General features: G+C 26.9%; 2 protein-coding genes across 3 annotated transcripts in view; one reads left to right on the forward strand and one right to left on the reverse strand.

The window, feature by feature from the left end:
- Positions 1-25,133, forward strand: part of LOC122511036 — a 28,271-nt gene that overhangs the window by 2,113 nt on the left and 1,025 nt on the right. Inside the window, exons 2-6 of one of the 2 annotated variants that reach the window (XM_043626037.1) lie at positions 14,505-14,833; positions 24,061-24,200; positions 24,348-24,535; positions 24,641-24,854; positions 24,929-25,035. In XM_043626037.1, the coding sequence (XP_043481972.1) occupies positions 24,776-24,854; positions 24,929-25,035 (186 nt within the window). In that variant the 5' untranslated portion in view covers positions 14,505-14,833; positions 24,061-24,200; positions 24,348-24,535; positions 24,641-24,775. The remainder of the gene's footprint in view (positions 1-14,504; positions 14,834-24,060; positions 24,201-24,347; positions 24,536-24,640; positions 24,855-24,928; positions 25,036-25,133) is intronic. The other variant, XM_043626038.1, reaches the window with a different exon arrangement.
- Positions 2,196-10,040, reverse strand: LOC122511002. Its single transcript, XM_043625983.1, has 3 exons — positions 9,811-10,040; positions 5,299-5,451; positions 2,196-5,069 (listed from the first exon to the last, which is right to left on the reverse strand). Exons 2-3 carry the CDS (start codon positions 5,447-5,449, stop codon positions 2,554-2,556), a joined length of 2,667 nt encoding a protein of 888 aa, XP_043481918.1. The 5' UTR covers positions 5,450-5,451; positions 9,811-10,040; the 3' UTR covers positions 2,196-2,553.

Raw genomic sequence — 25,133 nt, forward strand, 5'->3', positions numbered from 1 at the left:
AAATAATAGTATATTCACATCTGAAATTAACACAAATGGAAACAGACGATCAGCTGGCATTTACCTTCCCTGTTTAAAAAAATTATTAAAATGGATAGGATTTGATAGAATTTTCTTCCTTCACTCCTTGAAATTCGAATCCAATTTAATCAAATATTGAAAATCCAATCCACTTCTATCCAAAGTAGAAAATTAAATCCATTCCTATCATAAGTTTTGATGTATTATCTATCAAAGTTAATAATATACTAAAATTCAATATTTTACTATCAAGAGTTTGGATACGAATTCTATCAAATTCTATTAGTCGAAAAATCTTATAATTTTCTATCCATGAGTTTTGATTGAATACCTATCAAATTCTTTCCAAATGAAAATCTAATATTTCTCTATCCAAGATTTGGATACAAATTCTATCAAATTCTATGAGTCGAAAATTCTTATAGTTTTCTATCCATGAGTTTTGATTGAAGACCTATCAAATTCTTTCCAAATGAAAATCTAATATTTCTCTATCCAAGATTTGGATACAAATTCTATCAAATTCTATGAGTCGAAAATTCTTATAGTTTTCTATCCATGAGTTTTGATTGAAGACCTATCAAATTCTTTCCAAATGAAAATCTAATATTTCTCTATCCAAGGTTTGAATACAAATTCTATCAAATTCTATGAGTCGAAAATTCTTATAGTTTTCTATCCATGAGTTTTGATTGAATATCTATCAAATTCTTTCCAAATGAAAATCTAATATTTCTCTATCCAAGATTTGGATACGAATTCTATCAAATTCTATGAGTCGAAAATTCTTATAGTTTTCTATCCATGAGTTTTGATTGAAGACCTATCAAATTCTTTCCAAATGAAAATCTAATATTTCTCTATCCAAGATTTGGATACAAATTCTATCAAATTCTATGAGTCGAAAATTCTTATAGTTTTCTATCCATGAGTTTTGATTGAAGACCTATCAAATTCTTTCCAAATGAAAATCTAATATTTCTCTATCCAAGGTTTGAATACAAATTCTATCAAATTCTATGAGTCGAAAATTCTGATAGTTTTCTATCCATGAGTTTTGATTGAATATCTATCAAATTCTTTCCAAATGAAAATCTAATATTTCTCTATCCAAGATTTGGATACGAATTCTATCAAATTCTATGAGTCGAAAATTCTTATAGTTTTCTATCCATGAGTTTTGATTGAATACCTATCAAATTCTTTCCAAATGAAAATCTAATATTTCTCTATCCAAGATTTGGATACAAATTCTATCAAATTCTATGAGTTTAAAATTCTTATAGTTTTCTATCCATGAGTTTGGATTGAAGACCTATCAAATTCTTTCCAAATGAAAATCTAATATTTCTCTATCCAAGGTTTGGATACAAATTCTATCAAATTCTATTAGTCGAAAATTCTTATAGTTTTTTATCCATGAGTTTGGATTGAAGACCTATCAAATTCTTTCCAAATGAAAATCTAATATTTCTCTATCCAAGATTTGGATACAAATTCTATTAAATTCTATGAGTCTAAAAATCTTATAATTTTCTATCCATGAGTTTTGATTGAATACCTATATCAAATTCTTTCAACACGAAAATCTAATATTTCTCTATCAATGATTTGGATACAGTTTTTATCAAATCCTATTATTTAAAACGTCTTATAACTTTCTATCTATGAGTTTTGATAAAATACCTATTAATTTCCTTCCACATGGAATTTCCCTTTATTACTCTATCAAAAATTCTATTGTTCGAAAAATGTCCTAATTTTCTATTTATGAGTTATTATTAACCTTCCGTTGACACACTTCCTTTTATTTCACTGTTGACACTATGCTGGTCAATTTGACTATCATTATGACATTTGATAACACTTAGACAAAAAAAATATTAAAAATATATTTATAATAAAAATACTATATTTTAATTTTAAACTATCCTTAGTAGGATCGTTTTATATTAATATAAATTTTTAAAACAAAAGTTGATTTATAAATTGTTGATATACAGAAATTGTTAAAATATAAACATCATTCGGGTTGTTAAATGTTAAAAATGAAAATTATATTCAAGTTTTAAGATAATGAAAGGAAAAATACAGTGTTTTTTAATAATAAAACTTTAATTAAACAAAATTTTTTAAAATTATTTTTATACATTTTAATTACACACTGTGTCAAATTTTGTTGATTAAAAAATGTTACAATTTTCAATTCATGATGTTTCTATCAAATTCTATGAGTTTAAAAATCTTATCATTTTCTATCCTTGCGTTTGGATTGAAGACCTATCAAATTCTTTCCAAATGAGAATCCATTATTTTTCTATAAAAGATTTTGATACAAATTCTACCAAATTCTATTGATTGAAAAATCTTATAATTCTCTATTCATGAGTTATATTAAATATTTATGAAATCTTGTGTTCTTGAAGATCTATTATTTTTCATTATCTACATAACTATATATTTATATCAGAAAAATGAACTGAAATATTCAATTGTCTAATGCTTTTGATTGTAATTTTATTTACATAAATTTTATGAAACATTATTAAGAAATGGAAACGCACAAACATAACTTTTTTCTTTTACTTCTACTAACATCAATTTTTCTTTTATTTCATAAATAGGAATAACAATTACTTGTTTGCCTTTTTTGACAGGCAGCAAATGATTAACACTAAATGAGACCTGTCGATCAGTTTCCATACACATTTTTCTAGCATTAACGAGAACAGATGTTTCTGTTTCATAAATAAAACGTGTAATTTGGACAATAGAATTATTTTTTAACTTCACAATTGTGTCGTTGGTCTTTTTTGCTCGGGTATAATCAGTTCCGCAATATATTGAACCTTTATAAATACAGCGTGAATAAAAACATTCGTTTGAGCTTGGTCCTAAGAGTATTACATCTGCATCAGCAGTTACTCTTCGTACAGATTGTGTACATTGCTTTTTAAAAAAAAGAGTTTTACAAAATTCCGCAGCTGATTCAGATTGTGTTGTTTGTTTCCATAGGCATTTAAAGGAATTTCTTTGAAGAATTCGGTGGGCAATTTGATCATAAATACCTTTTGGACCAGTTACCTGCTTCTTTAAATAAAAAATTCCATTTTCGAATGGGAACGCTGATGTGGCCCATAGGGGTCCTGACATTTGAACAGATTGGACTAAATGAAGAAGTGTGTGAACATTAAATGTCATATTGCCTATGCCATACAATAATTCGAATTCTCCAACAAATTTCAAGAGGTCGTATTCACATTGTTGTAACTCTGCCGAAGTTATCGATTTTTGAAGAAGAACGAATATTGATTGTACCAACAATGAAGTATGTTTAATAATGTTAATACCTGTTTTTTTATCTGTTTGAGAGTCATTGTCTGGCAAAACGCATTCTAAACACGGTAGACAATAGAATAACAACCATGCTTGCCATTCAGAAGCCTTCCATTTTGCTTTAGCTGAAAAAGACCTAGGTAAACGGTGGATTTCATGAGATGGTGTTATATTAGAAAGTATTTCGTTTAATTTTTGACGTTGGTTCTTAGTAAAGTGCCAAGAAGAAGTACTTTCAGTCCATATTTGAAACAGTTGTTTAACAACACCAATTAAGACACCATGCATATATTCGCAGGGAAATCCCCAGACCATATTGAATGTCATTAACGTCATTAAACTGCTTATACCCTTCACTCCATTTATCCATTTTCCTGATTTTAAAGCTTCATTTGCGTCGGCAGTATGAGTTTCATTTGTTCTAACAGAGTCATCTTCTTCTTTCAAAATCGGATATCGTACACAGTTTTCTTCGTGCATTCCCATTGCGTAACACCAACTGCAACTACAATATCCATTAAATTGAACTCGATTTTGAATCACAGGACGAGCAACAGAGTCCACACAACACAATAGAGGTACAACTTTTATTTTAATATCTTGACCGTTCAAGTTCTTACAATGAAAACCTTCATGCATTAAAGGCAGTGTCTGATCTACAAATTTGTGCATGAAATATTGCATTTGTATTGGTGAAGGTTCTCGGCTATCTATACTTAATGCACAGAGAAGTGGATACTTAAATCTAATTTCAGGTGGAAGTTCATTTATATAACATTGCAAGGGCCAAAAGGATTTTTTAGAGCTGTGAAAAATTGGAGCACCATCAGTATTAAAGCATAATGTGATTGTAAATGAGGAAGTAATGTCTTGATCATCTGAAAGATTAATCAACTTTTTATACAACTTACCATCATAAACATCACGTATTACATTTAAGCCATCATTACATTTTTTTCGAATTTCTGTAGAATATTCCAAAAATGCCTTCTTGACATCTAAGTTTTTAAACAATAATTTCAATTGATATTCTAAGTCAATTGAGATAAAGTAGTTTGTTGATGACATTTTTAATTTGAAGCTCTGACTACACTTTTTGCAAGTAACTACTGTATTTTTAAATTCTTTTTTCGATGTACATGGAAACAAACATATACAACAAGTTGGACAGTAAAAATTGTACTTAATAACGCTGTCAGGAGCATCACATAATTGAGAAAACATGTATTTTGATAAACGCCATTCTTTAAATTCCGGCCCAGCTAAAACCTTTACCAAGTCAAGTAAAGCCATTCTAGCTGTATCAGACAGCGAGAAGCGTAAACAAAATCCTAATATCATGAAAAGAACATCAGAAACACAAAGTGCAGCTTTTGGAAACATAATTTCTGTTCCAAAATTGATAAGCTTAGAAAAGCCAATATCCGTTTCTTCCTTAAATTCAATTGGTTGCTCCGTATCTAATTCATCTACGCTGTCAGTGTCAGAATCTTGAAGACTTGACTCATTTCCAGAGGAAAAAGAATCGTCTGAATCTACAAAAATCGAACGGTGTAACTGATCGTTCGATTTTCCTTCTTCATTACATGTTTCCAGAATTCTTTGTTGCTCATTTATGAAGATAGAATCGTGTGCAGTATGCGATTCAGTTGCTCTATTATTTTCTTCAGTTATTACATCCGATTGTTCAGTTTCATTTGGAGAAGAAGGACCTAGTTAAAAAGTAAAAATAAATTTTATATTTTATGGTTTACTTCAACATTTTCATTTACAAGTAGCACTAAATATGGCCATGTATCATTAAGTCAAGCGTTATCATATATAATGTTATGTCAATATTGACTCAATATTGTTACACTGTAAAGATTGTGCTATTTGAGTTAATTTAAATTATTACAATATCCATATTTTATGTATCAGTTGAGAAATAAAAAAGAATACCGTAAAGTAGGTCATCATAGCAATAAGCATCTTGTGATCGCTGATTCCATCGAATACGTGTTTGTGTACTGACTTCATTTGGATTGTAATTTGGATCTAAATATTGTTTGTACCTTTTACGCTTCTTTAACTCCTTGTTTTGTTCAGTCATTTCTGAAATAGAAATAAATTTTAAATTACTTTCAATTTTCTTTTTTTTTTGAAGGCAATATTGCCGCAATGTTGTCCTCCAAGCGTAGCAATGTAACACTGCAATATTTCTACTAGCTTAAAATCTCTCACCTTTGCAACATTTTAAGGCAAGGATACCCTAATATTACACGGTAACCTTTCGGCAACATTATAATTATTTTTGCAAACTAACTCTAACACCATGCGACAACATCACAGCAATATTGACACAACATTACTAAGCTGCATCTACATAGCGAAAAAAAAGTGATACATGGCAATTTTTCGCGTCTGCGTCTGTCGTTTCTCACTTTTTTTCTTTATGTAGATACGGCTCTAAGTATCCAACATTGCGGCAATGTTTCCGCAAGGTTACGTTATTTCTGGGTGTAAGCATTAAAAACCGTTACAGATTAAATATTTTATTTAAAACAAATAAAGTAATGTTTATTTGAAGTAGATGTACTTATTAGTCTTAAATTAAAGAAATTATTAGCACTCAGTAAACAGTATATATTATATGTATATGTACACCGAGAGAAAAATTTTATTTAAACCAAATATATTTCATTTGAGTTAAATAAACGTATATTTGTCTACGAACAAACTAGACTTTTTATTTGTTTTAAATAACAATTTTATTCGACATAAATAAAACATACATTTGAGCTAAATAAAATTTATTTGAAAGAAATAAAAAGTCTAGTTAGTTTGGGCAACTAGTTTATTTGGATAAATTGGACACCTGCATATATATAATTGCATTAGTGTACTAATGCAAACAGTGAGAATAGTTAATATATTTAAGTAAAGTCCAGAATTTTTCTCGTTTTAAGTGAAAATATTTTAATTAGTAAAAAGGGTCAGGTTTTTATGTGAGTTCAGCCAGATAAAACTTTTATTTAGAAGCTAAATATATTCTATTTGAGTTAAATAGACATATACTTGTCTCAGAACCAAGTAGACTTTTTATTTGTCTTAAATAAAAAGTTTATTCGACATAAATAAAACATATGTTTGAGATAAATAAAAGATCTATAGTTAATTCTGGGCCAAATATACGTATTCTCTGGGTGTTCTTCAATATTTTAGTCCCGTATTTAAGAATTTTGTTGGAAAACATTGGCATTTATTAAAATCAAAAATCTATTTTAATTTTATTTGCTCTAAATATGAAATATATTTGACGAAAAAATAAAATTTATTCGACTCAAATAAAAATGTGTTTATTTAAAAGAAATATATTAGACCTGTGCAAAATAATTCGAACCGAACAGTTCGAATACACGGGTAATAATCGAGTTCTCGCGAAAAATTTAATTAAAGTTTATAAAAATCCCGTTTAAATTCTTTTGTAGAATATCTTTAAACTTTTTTAAAATAATGGAGTTTCTTTAATAGTTATAATTAAAAATTTTGAAAGTAATTGAATTACACAAAGATTTTTTTCAACTTTTTAAAATAATCGTGTCTGTTAATAATTTTAAATATTTGATTTTTAAAGTTTATTAAAATTGTATTGAAAATAATTGAATTCTTCCGGAGAATTTTAAATATTTATTTTTTTAAAAGTTTTTCTATTCATTTTATCATTTTTTATGTTTATTTTTTATAATATATAAAATATATGACAAAATAAACAAAAATTGTAAATCAAATATAAATTAAATAATTTAAATAAAAAAATATCTGTATAAAAATTACAATTCGGAACTTTTCGGCCCTGAATTTCATATTTGGAGCAAATAAAATAGATGTTTGATAGGGTAACTGCACCAATTGCCGAGGGTGCTCCAATTGTCGAGGATAATAATTTTTTTTTTTAGATAAATAGTATAATATATAATATTTAAGAACAAAAAAAATTTCTAAATAATCTTTGTATTTTCAACTGTATATTTATATATACAAATTTCGTAGCGATTCTACTAAAATAATTATTTAATTAATATTATAATTCACTGCTGTGAAATTTACATGAATCTCCATTTTCTTAATACTTCTGGTTGATTAAAACAGATTTTTAGAAATGCAAATTAAACGTATTTATAATGACTTTTTGTGTACAAAATTATTATTATAATTTTGTACACGAACTAAATTAATTTTGTATGCATGTTTTTTTGTTAAAAAAAAATATTTAATATTTTTTAAAAGCAAATCATCGGTATTTGGTTCCTTTTTTTTGACAGTTCCATTTTTCGAGGTAATGACTCGAAAATTGGTGTAGTCACTTTTTTCGCTGATGCACCATTTACACTGGTTTACAGTGAAATTGTCAATAAATATTAGTTTACATCCTTTAAATAAAATATTTTTTATAAAATAATTTTTTAAAATATACGTTTTTATTTAAAGTAACTAACTTTTTTCTCTGGATGTATGAAAAACTTTGTTAACCATATAAACCATTGTACGGTCCAGAGACAACTTTTTACTGCTGTCTTTCCTTATTTTTATTATCCCTAAATAGGCAGACTTAAGAGGAAAAGAAAACAAACAATAAAAATCGGTGCGTAATAGACCCTTACGGACCCCCCGTAGAATGGAATCAGTCTATTCAACGTTGCCTGGATAGTATTTTAACATAAGTGCTGTCCGGAAAATAATTTCTATAGATATTTGCTCGAACAGAAAGTATATCAATATAAAATACAAACTTTAAGAGTACAAGCATTTTGTTAGTTATTTCTCTACAGAGAAAAAAGTTAGTTATATTTTAGACAAAAATGAATTTTTTTAAACAATTTGTTACAAATAAATATTTTATTTAGAAAAAAAACTATTATTTATTTAAAATAGACGTACTTGTTAGTTTTAAATAAAAACAATTATTAGTATTTATAAAATAAATGTTTGTTTGATTTAAAATTGGACACATGCGTATAATGCAAACAGTGAAATGTTTTAATTTAAGAATTGAGGGTCCACGTGCAATAAGGGGATACGCATGGAAGTGAAAGTCCCCGCGTATAACGATTCTGCGGCTGTGCGAGAGGACAACGAATAGCCTGCGCGTCCCCTAATTGCACGTGAACCCTCAATTTGACTCGTATAAAGATGTAATAAAGAATAGTTAATAGTTTCTTAAAACGTTTTAAAATGTTTTATCTTCTAAAATAACGCATTGAAAACGTTTCATCTTATCTAAAAACGTTTTTAGAATATGAATCAGTTATATACACCCAGAGAAAAATGTTATTTAAACCAAATATATTTTATTTGAGTTAAATAAACGTATATTTGTCTCAGAACTTACTAGACTTTTTATTTATTTTAAATAAATATTTTATTCAACATAAATGAAACATTTTGAGCCAAATAAAACTTATTTGAAACAAATAAAGAGTCTAGTTAACACAGCACGCGTAGTTTTAATACAAATATTTTTAAAAAATGATTAAATACTTTACGATAAGATTTAAAAATTTTTTAAATAAATTTTCATTTTTAACAATGTATGTATGGATAATTTTTTTTCAAAATTTTTTGTAAGAAACTAGCACTATATTAACAATTTTTAAGCCTTGTCCGATCGTGGGTAAACGATGGGATCTATTTATTTTGAAATTTTTCATTTTTATATACGCAGTGGTGGCCAAATGACTAACTTGCCATTTGACCAAATCACACAAATTTTTCAGAGCAAATGTGTTTTCAGACTGAGTCTCTCCAAACTTAACCTTCTTTCTGTGTAAAATTGAGATTTGGTCAAATGACAAGTTTGGCCTACCGTTTTCACTGTGTATATAAAATTTAAAAATTTAAAAATAAATAGATCCCATCGTTTGCCCACGATCGGACAAGGCTTAAAAATTGTTAATTTAGTGCTAGTTTCTTACAAAAAATTTTGAAAAAAATTGATCGATACATACATTGTTAAAAATGAAATTTTATTTAAAAAATTTAAAAATCTTATCGTAAATTATTTAAAAATTTTTAAAAATATTTTTATTAAAAACTACGCGTGAGAATAAAACTTTTCATTTTTAAAACGTCCAATTTGACAAATTTTTGACCGAGTTATAAGCATTAAAAAAAATGTACGTAAAAAATGTCATTTTTTAAAAATCTGTATCTCCTAAACCGCTTTATGAAAAAATTTAAAAAAAAATCAAGGTAGCTCATTTTAAAGAGTACTAAAAGAAAAAAAAATGTTTAAAAAAAATTTGAGATGCAAAAGCAAAATAATTTCCGATTTGGCGTGGAATGCCCCATATATAAATATCCAAAAAACGATTTATCATTGCTTGAACCAAAGATTGTAACTTACTTACAGTAAAAGCCACTAAAAATAAGTGCTAATTTTTTCATTTAAATTTTCAAAAATGTTAAACTTACCTTTTACTTTATATCCAATTCATTAGATAATATAAAGACACTTAAAATCACTAGTCAACTATCATTTCGGGCACCAACTTTGCTAAGCTACTTCTTCTTGTTGCGAATCGCGACTACAGTCAGTAAGTGTCTAGATTCATCACCGTTCTGAAGAAAATTTTGGAAGTTGCTTAATCCTACAAACATTGTCCCTTTACATTGGGAAAGTACTACCAGGTAGATGGTAGATGAATTGCAACAGGTGCAGAACAAATGTTTAGCTGCTGGAAAGAACTTGAGATCTTCTTTCCGACCGGACCGCTACTTTCTAAATTTGAATCAGTTAAAAATAACTGATTTAGAAGTAAAAAGTCAGTAACTAATTCAAATAGTAATATTGTTACTGATAATTAATTAAAAATAACTGATGTTTCAGTAAATGGTTTTTTGGTTGATTCAATTAATCAGGTGTAACTAATTTTTCATTTCTTTCTTACCAGGGACCGTCACGGAAATCAAATTTTGATTTCGTTACGATATTTCAAAACAAAACGAAATTATCAATGTATTTTGATTTTGATTCGGTAACGAAACAAAATTTACTTCCTATTTTGATTCTGATATTGTAATGAAACAAAATTTACTTCCTATTTTGATTTTGATTCGATAACTAAACAAAATTCACTTTATATTTTGATTCTGATACTGTGACGATACAAAATTTACTTCCTATTTTGATTCTGATACTGTAACGAAACAAAATTTACTTCCTATTTTGATTTCAATACTGTAACGAAACAAAATTTACTTCCTATTTTGATTCTGATACTGCAACGAAACAAAATTTACTTCCTATTTTGATTCTGATACTGTAATACTGTAATTCGGTTTTCTTATAGACACAGAAGTCGATTCGAATTCTACTTCAGATTTGGTATGTAAAAACGATATTATCTTCTGATATATTTGACATTTGCAACAAAATTTAGGTATTTTAGATATGCGTGTTAATGTTGCGTGTAAACTAAACTTGCTCAATAATTTAATGAGTACTTAACTCATGCACAGCATGCACAGTAATACTGTGTGTACTTTAGACATGCGCAGTAATGTTCAATGAGACTTATACATGCGCAGTAGTATTTTATCAAAATTAAAACAAAAAAGAATTTTGATTTTGATATTGGAATTAAAACTAAATAGAGTGGAATATTGATTTTGATATTGGAATCAAAACTAAATAGAGTGGAATTTTGATTTTGATACTGATGGAATCAAAACTAAATAGAGTGGAATTTTGATTTTGATATTGGAATCAGAACATAAACATAATTTATTTTTGATTCGGTTATCTGAATCAAAACTTAATAGAGAATAATTTTGATTCTGATACCCATATCCGAATCAAAACAAAAGTATTTTTTAATTTTGTTTTGATTCCGTGACGGTCCCTGTTTCTTACTGGAAATCAGTTATTTCTTAACTGGAAATCAGTTATTTTCAACTAATTCAGAAGCAAAAAGTTAGTCACTGATTGTCAGTTAAAACCATGTTTTTTAACTGATTCAAATTAAGAGAGTAAATTAAGCAGTGAGCGGACTAAAGGTTCTCACTGCTACCTGACTGGTATGATACCTTGCGACCGCGCGCTCGGCGAATTCTTTCCATCTGTCAATTACACACTACACATAGAAGGAATTTTAATGTAAAGAATCGAGTTTTAATTAAACAGGTACATCCAGAGAAAAGGTATATTTGGCTCAGAACCAACTAAACTTTTTATTTTTTTCAAATAAATTTTTTGCTTTAAAAAATGTTATTTGGCTCTAATGAGCCAAGTTCTGAGATAAATAAACGTTTATTTAACGCAAATATGTAATATATTTAGTTTAAATAACATTTTTCTCTTGGTGTACTAAAGATTACAATTTATGCATATTCACCTTCTTGTTTCTATATAAGTAATAACTTATTTTTGCTTCCTCACAGAAGAAGTATTGTAATACCAAAATTTTTCGAGATCGATTTTTTGACCTATCGTTATGTATTTAAATTATTTTCAACCGTAGATTGGAACAATGCAATATTGCATCACAAAATATAAGGAAAATACTAAAATAAAATGCATTACATTTACCATTTCCAATTAATTAACTTGGGAAAAAAGTACTTTGCATTTATGGTAAAAACGCTTTTTAGTCGATCCTCTCACACAGAGTTGGGATCTAACACAAACAATTCATATATCCGCTTCGGCCTACACGAAAAAGTTGGCTCATATAAAAGGAAATGTTTTTATATAAACCAATCGGCTTTTTAATATTGCATGTTAAAAAAAATTGACTGTCTCACAACTGGAAGTGTCTCACAACTGAAGACACTCCAGAATGAGAGTACTTTGAGATAGATTAACCTTCGGAGAACACACCTCTTTTTTAGGTCATTTTTCAATGCTCAACCAATTTTGAACTGTTCATCTGCTTAACCTAAGGACTTTTTGAAAATATAGTTTAAACTCTATAAAATAAGTCTGTGTACTTTAAAATCCTTATAAAAAATATTAAACAATAGATAAAAACGAGGGGGAATTTACTCAGGGAGTCAAGTGTACACTCTCCTGGTAATACTTGGTAATACTTGGTAATAGGTAATACCTAATAATACTTAGTAATGCCTGGTCATACGTACATTCTTTAAAAAACTGAAAAAATTTATTAGAATAAACATTTACATTTGTTATAAACAAATGATTCACTTATTAAACAAATAAATGGCTTATTTCTGCAAAAAGAAAAACTGTTTTTCTTGTTTTACGAGTTTAATGTCATGTAAAGCTCTACTTGATTATTGGTAACTAGATCACGCAATTATTCATGCAATTATTCTTAATAACAATGGTAATTATTAAATTCAAAATAATTTTTTAGCAAAATAGGCATAAATTACTTAAGTAAACATTTTGTTTGCAAAAAACAATTGTTTTATGAACAATGACCAAAGTTATCTATTTGTTAATTAATATTGTTTTCAACAATTTAAATAAATTGCATTATGCATATTATTATTTATCTGGTACACATACTAGACTAATTTAAATTGATTTCGATCATGTGCAATGGAAAAATAAAAAAATAAACATGATTTTTTCCAAAAATATTGTAAATTGTTAACTTTGAGTAACAAAAAAATATAAACAAATAAAAATTCAAAAATCGGTTTAGAGGAATCTGTTATAAATTTTATCTCCTTTAATTTAAATTTCATACTCGGAGACATTTAAAGAATATAATACAATTTTAATTTTTTTGTTAGGACGTGAAGAACATATTTCTTTATTAACATTTTATAAACAAATAATATAAAAAATTTTTAAAATTAAAGAAATATATTCAAATAGTGCAATTCAAGACGAAAATAATACATATTTTGATTTTTAAATCCGTCAACTGAAACTCAAAAAAAAAAAATTACTTGAAAATTCAAACCAATTCAAATGATATTTTTTTTATTTATGTTTTTAAAAAGAGACAATTCTCAATTAAATTATTATTGTCTTTTGTATGTACAAATTATTTAATTATTTATTTCACTGCGTTTCATTGTAGTTTTTATTTTAAATAAGATTTTTAAATAATTTTGTTGTAAATTCTACGTATAAGAAAGTGAAATTCAACGTGTTAAATTTTTGAATGCGGAAATATTTTAAAAATAATAGGTAATACTTGGTAATAAGTGGTAATACTTGGTAATAATTGGTAATACTTGGTAATACTTAGTAATACTTAGTAATACTCGGTAACACTTGGTAATAATGATAATAAGTGGAACAGGGAGTCAAGTGTACACTATTTTTACTAGTAAATTCCCCTTCGGATAAAAAGCTTTTCGCAAAAAATCGTGGGGTCAAAATGACCCCATGTGTTCTCCGAGGGTTAATAAAATTTAACTACTTATATATTCTTTTGGGGTTTTTAATTTTTTTTAAAAAAAAGTTTTTAAATATTAAAAATATGAAAAAATTTTGTTGAAAAATGTAGAAGGAATAGGTGTTTATTTCGATATTTTAAAATGAGATGTAAGATGGTAAAATGCGGTATCTTAAACAAAAAGAAATGGTATTTTAACCAAATATATTTTATTTCAGTTAAATAACCGTATATTTGTTTGAGAACAAACTAGACTTTATTTGTTTCAAATAAAAAATTTTATTCCACATAAATAAAACATATATTTGAGCCAAATACAATTTTATTTAAACCAAATATAAATTATTTTGTAACAAATAAAAAGTCTAGTTGGTTCTGTGGCAAATATACCTTTTCTCTGGGTGGTGTGCATCTTAAAATAAAGATGTTTTCTAAAGCATCTTACTGAAATCTCAGATGATTATAATATATTATATAAGGTCAAGATATTTCTTATATCTTAAAAAAAGACGTTACTTGGACAAGTTTTTTAAACGTTCAACCAAAAACGTCTTAAATTAAGACGTTTTTGGTATCTAAGACACTAAAAACATCTCAAAATAAGACACCTCTTTTTGCAGTGTAATGTTACAGCAATGTCACTGTAATGTGACACTTTACTTCAAATAAAAACTAAATGATAACGATTACTAACAAAATTACTAACTTACTTACTAACTTATTTACTAATTAACTTACTAACCAACTTACTAACTTAGTTATTAACTGATTTATTTCAATTTTATTCAGATTTCTTCACGACTGAAAGCAGGTAGAAGAGTGCTCAAAGAGTATTCGGGCTTTCTCGTGTCACGAGAGTCACGAACGCGCTAAGTTCTATTCAAACTGTCTAAGCGGCCGGTTGTAACTTTTTGCGCTAAAAAAAAATTAATTTTTCTCTTTAAAAATGGATTACGCGTGTGCCAAATTTCATCTACCGTGTGTTCGACATAAAAGTTTAAGTGTTGTGGAAACAAAAAATGTGAAAAATTTTAGTGGTGATGAAGTTTTGCAGAAGAAAAATGTTCGAATTAGCTGTGGAGATGGATTTTGTTGTGCTATTTTACTTTTTATTGGAGGTAATTGTTTTATTTACTTGCTTTATTATAATAAATTATATGTGTTAATAATTCTTCCAAAATATCAATTGAAATTTAAAAGACTGTCACTTGTTTACAATTTTTCTACTTATTTTTTTACTGATAATTTTTTTCCTTTCAATTATTGCAGGTGTATTTTCTATTAATTTTCATCAACTTTTCAGTTATTCTCATAGTTCTCTAAGAGTATTTATTTTAAATAAATATTTTATGAAGTACCTCTCAGTACTCTAAAAATTTGAATTAGTATAATTTTTTATTAATTTGAATTAGTGCTGTTACGTTTTGCTTTTGAATAAGTAAATTTTACTAATAAATAGTTCTTTTTACTGATATTTATTAATAAAGTTTACTATTTTAAGTTAGAACTCATTTTTAATAATTAAAATTTAGAAAGTACTTTAATTTTTTTGTGCTTTCAATTATTAAGATGTATTTCGCTTGTCCCATTCAAAAAACAAATAACTTTCAGAGAAAATTTAGAAAAAATATTTGTTTTCAAAATTTGTCTTTTTAATTATTTTACAAGCTTATTTTCTTTTATTTAAATTTTTCAATAATTAAAAAATTTATTTAATTAATTTTATAAATAAAGTACAATTTTCCGAGTTTTTAATTATTAAGTTAAATTATACACAATATTAATCATATTTTCTGTAGAATATCATAAAGTTGAAATAATTTCAAAAAATCATTTACAAATGTTTGAGATTATTTTTAAAAAAATTTTTTTTCTGTAAGTTTTCTAAATTAGCTCACAAAGTTACATTCATTTTTACGTTTATTTTTAATAATTGTTTTATACCAAAAATTATTCATTGGAATTTTTTAATATTTTTTGGAACAACTTGTTTTTTTTTTTGTATATAATTCTTAACCCGCTATTGGGTTTTTCCAAAAGCGATATTATGCTGCTACAAAAATCGTTTGAAATAGAAAAAACTTTTTCTTCATTTTTTTGTCCTTTGAAATAAAGCTATAGAGGTCTGGGGGTTTTCAAATTATATTGTCCTTTTCGCCTAGAGTGTAGAATTGGAAAAAGGTTTGGCATACACATGTTTTTCGGCTTAAGTACGAAACCAGAGACAAATTTATTACTTCATTCTCACTTTTAACAGTTTTAGAAAAAGATATAAAACAAACTCTAACTTTTGTAAAGCACATGCTGGAAATAAAGTATAAGAACTAGCATTTTATGGATTTTTTCAAACTCTTAACAATTTTTTAAAAATAGTATTAAAAAGTACAATGTTTCTTATATTATTATAGATGTTTTTTAAATATTAAAAAAATAATTACTTTTTTTCTCCAGACAAAATTTTATCTTTTTCCCTGACCCCAAAGAATATTCTGATTCACTCTAAAAATGATTAAATAGTCAAAAAAATGTTCTATTAGGTACATTTATTTAAGAATTTTTTTAATTGTAAAATTATTCGAAAATATCAATAACTTGATTTCTTTTTTAAAATCATTATTATTTTTGCATAGGAAAAAATATTTCAAAACTTTCAAATTCAATAACTTGAAAGAATATTATTAATAAGTATTAGGAAAAAAATGGAGTGATCCATTTCTTACTGTTTTTTAGTAATTAAAGATGACCGAATAATAAAATCATTATTTTATATTATAATATAAGAATGTTGTTACATTTCTTTACAATTCTATTATACGTGAAATTTTAATTATTCGGAAATTCTTTAATTAAATATACACATTAGAAAATAAAAACATGAAATAATTTTAAAAAATTGCAGTTAAGCTTTTTGAAATCAAATCAAAGATTTTAATTCAAAACTTGAACAAAATTCAATTACTATCTAAAACTTTAACTGAAATTCACTCATAAATCAATTATTATTAGAAAATTCTATGAGAATTCAATTATTTAAAAACAAACGTAGATAATTTAGTGAATAATTGAATGCTTCTTAAAATTAAATTCTCATAAATAATTCTATCAAAAAATTTTAAAATAATTGAATTCTTTCGACGAATTTTAATAACATTTTTAAAAATAATTTCTGTTTTTAAGGAATTTGATTAAAATTTTATTAAAAATAATTAAAATTCTGCAATGAGCTTTATTATTTATGAAAATAATTCAATTCCTAAACAGAATTTTCTTATTTAAGACAATAATTGAATCCTTGTAAAAATTGTATTATTTATGAAAATAAATAATAATTATTAATAATAATTGTAAATAATAATTGAATTTATTTTCTTAGAATATATTGTAAATAATTGTATTCTTTTAGAAAATTTTATTAAAATACTAGATATTAAAAATCATTGAATTGAAGAACATTTTTGAAAAAAATTAAAATTTTGCCAATTTTGAAAATAAAAAACCTTTTCAAAATTCAATTATTTCTAAAAATTCAGGTTTAAATGTCTCTAAATATTCAATTATTATGTAAAATCTGAACTAAAAGTCATTTTTGAATCAATTTTTATTTTTTATTAAAAATTTCTACCAGAATTCAATGATTTAAATACAAAAATAAACAATTTATTGAATAATTAAATGTTTCTTAAAATTGTATTTTTATACATAATTTTATCAACAAATTTTTAAATAATTGACTTTTTTCGATGAAATTTAATAACATTTTAAAAATAATTACAGTTTCTAAGGAATTCGATTGAAATTTTATTAAAAATAATTAAAATTCTCCAATGAATTTTATTATTTATGAAAATAATTAAATTATTGAGAAGAATTCTATAAAAGAAGTTTCAAACAAATAGTTTTTTCTAAAAAAATGTATGCAAATTCTATTTTTAATAATTGAATTCCTGTGAAATTTTTATTTGCTTGAAAAATAATTGAATGTTCCTGTTAAATATTGTCAAAATTGTTGTTTAATAATTGAATTCTTTTGTGAAACTTTATTAAAATAGTAGAATATTGAAAAATCATTAAATTAATAAAAATTTTTTAAAATAATTGATATTTTGCCATAAATGTTATTAAAATTTTTGAGAATAATTGAATTTTATTACTTTTAAAAATAATTGAATTCTTGTGACGAATACTATTCTTTATGAAAGTAATTGAATTTTGCAATGAATTTTACCAAAATTCCCTAAAATAATTAAATTTTGTCGAAGAATTTTGCTATTCATTTATAAAGATAATTAATTTAAAAGTTGACAATTTTTTTCGACTCTTGGAAAATAATTGAATTTCTAAGAAGAATTTTATTAATTTTGAAAATAATTGAATTCTTGTGATGAATATTGTTATTTATGAAAATAATTAAATTTTACAATGAATTTTGCTACTTTTAAAGATAATTAAAATGTTGACGAGAATTTTTTAAACATTTTTGAATGTAATTAAGGAAGATTTCGACTATATCAGCAATTAGTGACATCTATTAGACGTCAATTGAACTCTTTGGTTTAGAGTCAGGTGTTATTCTTAAGATAATTACTCCGATATGGTTGTCGGTAAATAATTATATTTTTGAATTTAATTTTTGATCTGAAAAAATAAGCTGCGTGAACGACTGCACTGTGCATCTGTGAGGACTCGAACCCCAGTTAATAGCTGCCTTTCGCGGGACTAACGCCTACCAATGCACCATGCCAACACAGCCTGGACGTTCACGTTTCTTATAATCTCAGATCAAGCCCATACACTAGTCGAAGAGCTGTATAGTTAATGTAGGAAATTATTTGCTGATTGAGAATTTTAATTAAGGAAGATTTCGACTATATCAGCAATTAGTGACATCTATTAGACGTCAATTGAACTCTTTGGTTTAGAGTCAGGTGTTATTCTTAAGATAATTACTCCGATATGGTTGTCGGTAAATAATTATATTTTTGAATTTAATTTTTGATCTGAAAAAATAAGCTGCGTGAACGACTGCACTGTGCATCTGTGAGGACTCGAACCCCAGTTAATAGCTGCCTTTCGCGGGACTAACGCCTACCAATGCACCATGCCAACACGCAGCTATTAACTGGGGTTCGAGTCCTCACAGATGCACAGTGCAGTCGTTCACGCAGCTTATTTTTTCAGATCAAAAATTAAATTCAAAAATATAATTATTTACCGACAACCATATCGGAGTAATTATCTTAAGAATAACACCTGACTCTAAACCAAAGAGTTCAATTGACGTCTAATAGATGTCACTAATTGCTGATATAGTCGAAATCTTCCTTAATTAAAATTCTCAATCAGCAAATAATTTCCTACATTAACTATACAGCTCTTCGACTAGTGTATGGGCTTGATCTGAGATTATAAGAAACGTGAACGTCCAGGCTGTGTTGGCATGGTGCATTGGTAGGCGTTAGTCCCGCGAAAGGCAGCTATTAACTGGGGTTCGAGTCCTCACAGATGCACAGTGCAGTCGTTCACGCAGCTTATTTTTTCAGATCAAAAATTAAATTCAAAAATATAATTATTTACCGACAACCATATCGGAGTAATTATCTTAAGAATAACACCTGACTCTAAACCAAAGAGTTCAATTGACGTCTAATAGATGTCACTAATTGCTGATATAGTCGAAATCTTCCTTAATTAAAATTCTCAATCAGCAAATAATTTCCTACATTAACTATACAGCTCTTCGACTAGTGTATGGGCTTGATCTGAGATTATAAGAAACGTGAACGTCCAGGCTGTGTTGGCATGGTGCATTGGTAGGCGTTAGTCCCGCGAAAGGCAGCTATTAACTGGGGTTCGAGTCCTCACAGATGCACAGTGCAGTCGTTCACGCAGCTTATTTTTTCAGATCAAAAATTAAATTCAAAAATATAATTATTTACCGACAACCATATCGGAGTAATTATCTTAAGAATAACACCTGACTCTAAACCAAAGAGTTCAATTGACGTCTAATAGATGTCACTAATTGCTGATATAGTCGAAATCTTCCTTAATTAAAATTCTCAATCAGCAAATAATTTCCTACATTAATTTTTGAATGTAATTATTGAATTTTTGGAAAGAATTTTAATATTTATTGAGATAATTGAATTCTTTCAAATAATTGCATTAAAATTTTTAAAAACTAAAATTAAAGTTTTTTAAAAAAATACACAAAAATTCAGAATTTTCTTATTAATTCTAAAAATTTAATTTTTTCCAGTAATTTTAATATAATAATCCATGACTTTTCCCTGACCTGTGGCAACCCTGCTTTTTAGAATTCATAAGAAAATTCTGAATTTTTGTGTCTTTTTTGCCATGAAATCACAAAGCATTCTAATACAAAACCATCAATTTTTTCTATTTCTGACAATAAGTAATTGAGAAACCGGGAAGAAGAATTCGACGAACGCTCGAACGCATGCGCTAATGCCAGTCGGGTAGCAGTGACAGGCCCAGAGGCGCTCACTGCTCCTTGACTGATATTATAGAGAATACGTTCAGGCGTTCTTCGAGTTCTTCCCGGCTCCACAATTTCATTTTAAATAACTTAATTCTTGAAGAAATATCATAAAATTATATAGGTACTTAAAAATTATTTAATGAATAATTATACTTAAATATTACAAAATTCATCAAACATTTAAAGAGTTGCGCTTACAACTATTTCCATAAATAGATAAACTTCAAAAAGTTTCAATTGGAAATTTTTTAAAATTTCAATTTTGAATAAATTTAATTAGAAATGTTAATGAACTTGGATTTTTGGAAAATTTTAATAATTCAAATTCATCTTGAAATTAATTAAATTTGTCAATATATATTTAATTAATTTTATTAAAAATAATGGATTTGTAGGAAATTTTTAGTTAAAAACCTATTAAAAATTTAATTTTGGAGAAGTTACAAATGAATTCAAAAATTCAATTATTTTCAAAATTAATAAAATTCTTCTTGCAAAGTTCAATAACGTTCAAAATCTAAAAACAATTCTCGTCAAAATCACAATTAAACTTAAAAAAGAGTATTTTCATAAAAAAGTGAATTTTTGTAGCCATCCGTAAATTTATTTAAGGTTAAAATCAGATAAATTTAAAATGAAAAATGATAAACCTGGAAAAATTATTTGGAGAATGACGAAAATTTTTTAAACAAATGTAGACACCCTGTTTAACTGTTGTCTTTACATTGCTCAAAATATCTTTAAAAGTTAACTCTAGAAGTAAAATAAAAAAAATCTTTTCACCATCTAAGCTTTTACCCAGTAGCATAATGATATTATCGTTAGAGATGCAAAATTCTCGGTAATTTAAAATCCGGTTATATTCTCCAGAATATGACCGAGAATATTCTCCTTCCGCAGAATTTAAGAGAATTTTCTCTGCATTTAAATGCATGCGCGCACCCAGGCGGAAATTTCCAACCGGCGCGGATCCTAGCCCGTACTGACGCCGGTGTAACTGTACTGGCTCGGAACCGCCTGCCAACCGAATGTGAACGGGCATTCTACCGAATAGTGACTAGGCCAGGAGCGCGCTGGCAACCGGCCCGGAACTGGCATTCTACCGCCCGCTGACCGGCCGGGAGAAGCCGTTCCGTGTATAATTCAACCGGCTGGGACCTGGCACTCTACCGACCGTGGATTTTTCATTCAATAGCCAGCTGAGCGCTGGCATTCTACCGACTGACAACCGGGTCGGATCCAAATGATAATTTCAACAAATATCAATACAAAAAATAATAATTAATTGCAAAAGATAAATACTAATGACAATTCATTGACAGTTCACTTTACACATTTTTTATATTTTTTTATACACTTAAACGCAATTTTTTATTACATAGACATTTGAAAAATCCTAACGCTTGGGGTACGAACCTACGCCTAACCGAATATTTACGCACCGAAATCTCGCACGCTAACCACTATGCTACGCTCGCATGGGACTCTCAAATCTTAAATACTCTCAAGTGTCACAAGCTGAAATAAAACTTGTAGAATTACTACGCGTCAATGATACCGCCATATTTTCAATACTTAATTGAATGTATATTTAGGACTATTTCAATATTTCGTTAAAAAAGAAACTTGTTATATTTTTATTATTATATAATACATATATTGAATAATTGTTTTTCAATATAATAATATTGAACGTAATAATATTAATAATTTTAATTAATATCTCAATAATAATAAATTTATTATTATTAAGATATTATTAATTAACATTAATATTATTGAGAATTAATAATAAATTATCAATATTAATATTAATTAATAATATATCAATAACCATAAATTTATTATTATTGAGATATTAATTAAAATTATTAATATCATTACCTTCAATATTATTATATTGAGAAACAATTATTCAATTATTATTGAGATATTATTAATTAATAATATATAATATTAATTAATAACGAATTTTTCTAATTATTTAATTTTTAAAAAAGTCTCAATAAATAATTACTTAATATATTGATTAGATTCATTTATTAATAATTATTTTCTAAAATAATGCAATTACTTGTAATAATTATTTAATTTATAATGTGACAATAAATGACAAGATCCGCAGTCGGATCCGCCCCAGTACCGAGCCAGTACAGACTCAACATATCCGTCATTCTTCCGACGCCGCAGAAGAATAAGATCCGCCGGCGGAAGAAATCCAGTACCGAGCCAGTACTGACAATAGTGGGAAGACGGTTCCGACAGTCGGAGCATAATCTGTACCGCGCCGGTTGCTTTTTCAGATCCGAATCGGTACAGACCGTCGGTACTTGCGGTCTGTACGGGCGCGGATCCCAGCCGGTTGTAAACTCCGACGTTCGTCCGACTTTTCCGCCTGGGCACTTATCTGTTTTAAAATAAAAACAAATTTTATAAATTAAAATTGATAATAATTAATTAAATAATTAACATTACATAATATTAATAAATAAAATAAATAAATAAAATAAATAATTCCCTTTCACTGAAAAAACAATAATTTCAATAATATTCCCTACTGAAAATCCCTGTATAAGATCTTGTACAAGGAAATGCACACGTCCAGCAGCTGAACTTGTACAAGAAAATGTACAATTTCTTGTACAAGGATTTGAAACAAGTTCTTGTATTAGAACTTGTACAAGAAAATGTATATGATCTTGTACGGGTTCATGTACAAGAACTTGTATACATGAACACATTCATGTTCTTGTACAAGTTAATTTATAAATAATTTTTTTTTTACAAAATTGGAATAAGTAAATTTAAAAATAATTTTTTTTTAAAATTGGCATTTCAATAACTTATAATCGTTAAGACTCTTCACTTCAGGCAAGCTAAAAACTATTGCGCAGCTCTAAAGGCTTATAAAAACTACTGCGCAGCCTTTAATGTTTATAATTTTTACAACTTAAAAATAATGTGTAAAGAAAATGTACAAGTACTTGTACGTGTTCATGTATACAAGTATTTGTACATGAGCCCGTACAAGATCATATACATTTTCTTGTACTAGTTTCTTTTCTCGTACAAGTACTTGTACATTTTCTTGTACAAGTTCCAATACAAGAACTTGTTTCAAATCCTTGTACAAGAAATTGTACATTTTCTTGTACAAGTTCAGCTGCTGAACGTGTGCATTTTCTTGTACAAGATCTTATACAGGGATTGTCAGTAGGGTCGTATAAAATAAAAGTTAAATTTGGTATAAAATACTTAAAGTAATTTGAATGAAATGAATAATGTTTTTAAGATGATTTAATAAATTTAGATTTAATATTTTTTAAAAGTAATCATTATTAATCCTACTAATATAAATATAATACTAATTATTTAAAAATAGCAGACAAAAGTGCGATACACCAACGAATTATCCGCCATAAGATAAACTTTACTATAGAAACTATGTTTCGTACAGAAGCACAAAAATTCTCATAAATTCTCTTGGAGAATATTTTTTTACAACAAAAAATTAATGTTTATAATGATTATAAACAATGAAAAACACATATTTAACATAAAATTATTTACGTTTTTTTGAAAATATTGAACTCACATAGGGGCAAATCTTTGAAAGAAAACAGAAACAGAACATTTTTCGAGTAATATTTCTCAACAAGATTGCCGTAAGCTTACATCATGATTTCAGTAAGATTGTGAAAAACCTTGTTAATGATTTAGGTAGATTACGTTGAATTTGCAGAATATATAATTATTAAAAAATTTTTATGTTTTAAAGGTTAGGATCAATTCTAAATATAAAAGTAATACTAGAAGTTATTTACCATTAGAATTTCTTTTTAGGAACTGAAGAAAGTGTTACAAATTATATGGTGGCTAAAAAAAATAAGAGAATTGTAATTCCTAATTACAAAGGTTTGGAGTCTGCGTCCTCTGATACAGAAACTGACCTTGAGAATCAAAAGAAGAACCTTAAACGCAAGGTATATAGCATGTTTTTATATATATTTTCTTTAAAATGTTTTCCTTTGTACGAAATAACATTTCTATACAAAAATTATTTTTTTATTCAGCTATTACCTTAAAAATTATTTCGATTACAACAATTGTCTTTAATGTGACATTTACAGATGAATAAAAATGATGGTGAAAACATTTTGCTACAAAAGCTGGCAAAATTAAAATCAGTAGGTGAAACATCGGCCTCAAATATGACAAAGCCCGAAACCGAAATGCATATGACTATAAGGCTGTAGTACGCGTGGTTAAACTAGCTACTTCTGAACCACCAATAAATGAAGTAAAGAAAACATCAAAGGTAAGTTCTACATTTGTCTATATGAAGCACATAGAATATGTACTTAGAATTAGATCAAATTGAACAATAATAATAATAAACACAAATTATTATATGTACTTCTAGGAAATTCCAAAAGAAGATGTACAATCTGAAGGTTCAACAGTTAATGCATTAAAATTAAAATTAAAAGAGAAGGAACAGCAGATTAAGAAATTGTTGCTAGAGAATGCTAAGCTAAAAAGTCAATTGCGTGATGAAATGGATCAAAAAAATATTCTATTTTCTTTGAATGTTGAGTTACAAAGGAAAGTAATAGGGCAGTTTTCAAATATACAATGTAAGTGTTAGTTGTCCATAGCTTAAATAGCATTTATCTTGTACTTATAATCTAATAATTTAAAATTTTTACAGCAAATTTACAAGATTTGACTACGGAAGTAACAGAAGTAGCAAACGCAAGTGGAAAGGAATGTGCAGATAAAAGCGGTGCAATTCGAGGAGAAGAGGTAACAATTGAAGTAATTAAATAATTTCTTACACTAATATCCTATAATCTCCAAAAAGTATTTAAAGTTTATATCAGGGAAGAAGCCTTTTTAAAATTTATAAAACTAAA

Source organism: Leptopilina heterotoma, unplaced genomic scaffold (assembly GCF_015476425.1).
Source record: "Leptopilina heterotoma isolate Lh14 unplaced genomic scaffold, ASM1547642v1 Lhet_8, whole genome shotgun sequence".
In the NCBI taxonomy this organism is placed as follows: domain Eukaryota; kingdom Metazoa; phylum Arthropoda; class Insecta; order Hymenoptera; family Figitidae; genus Leptopilina; species Leptopilina heterotoma.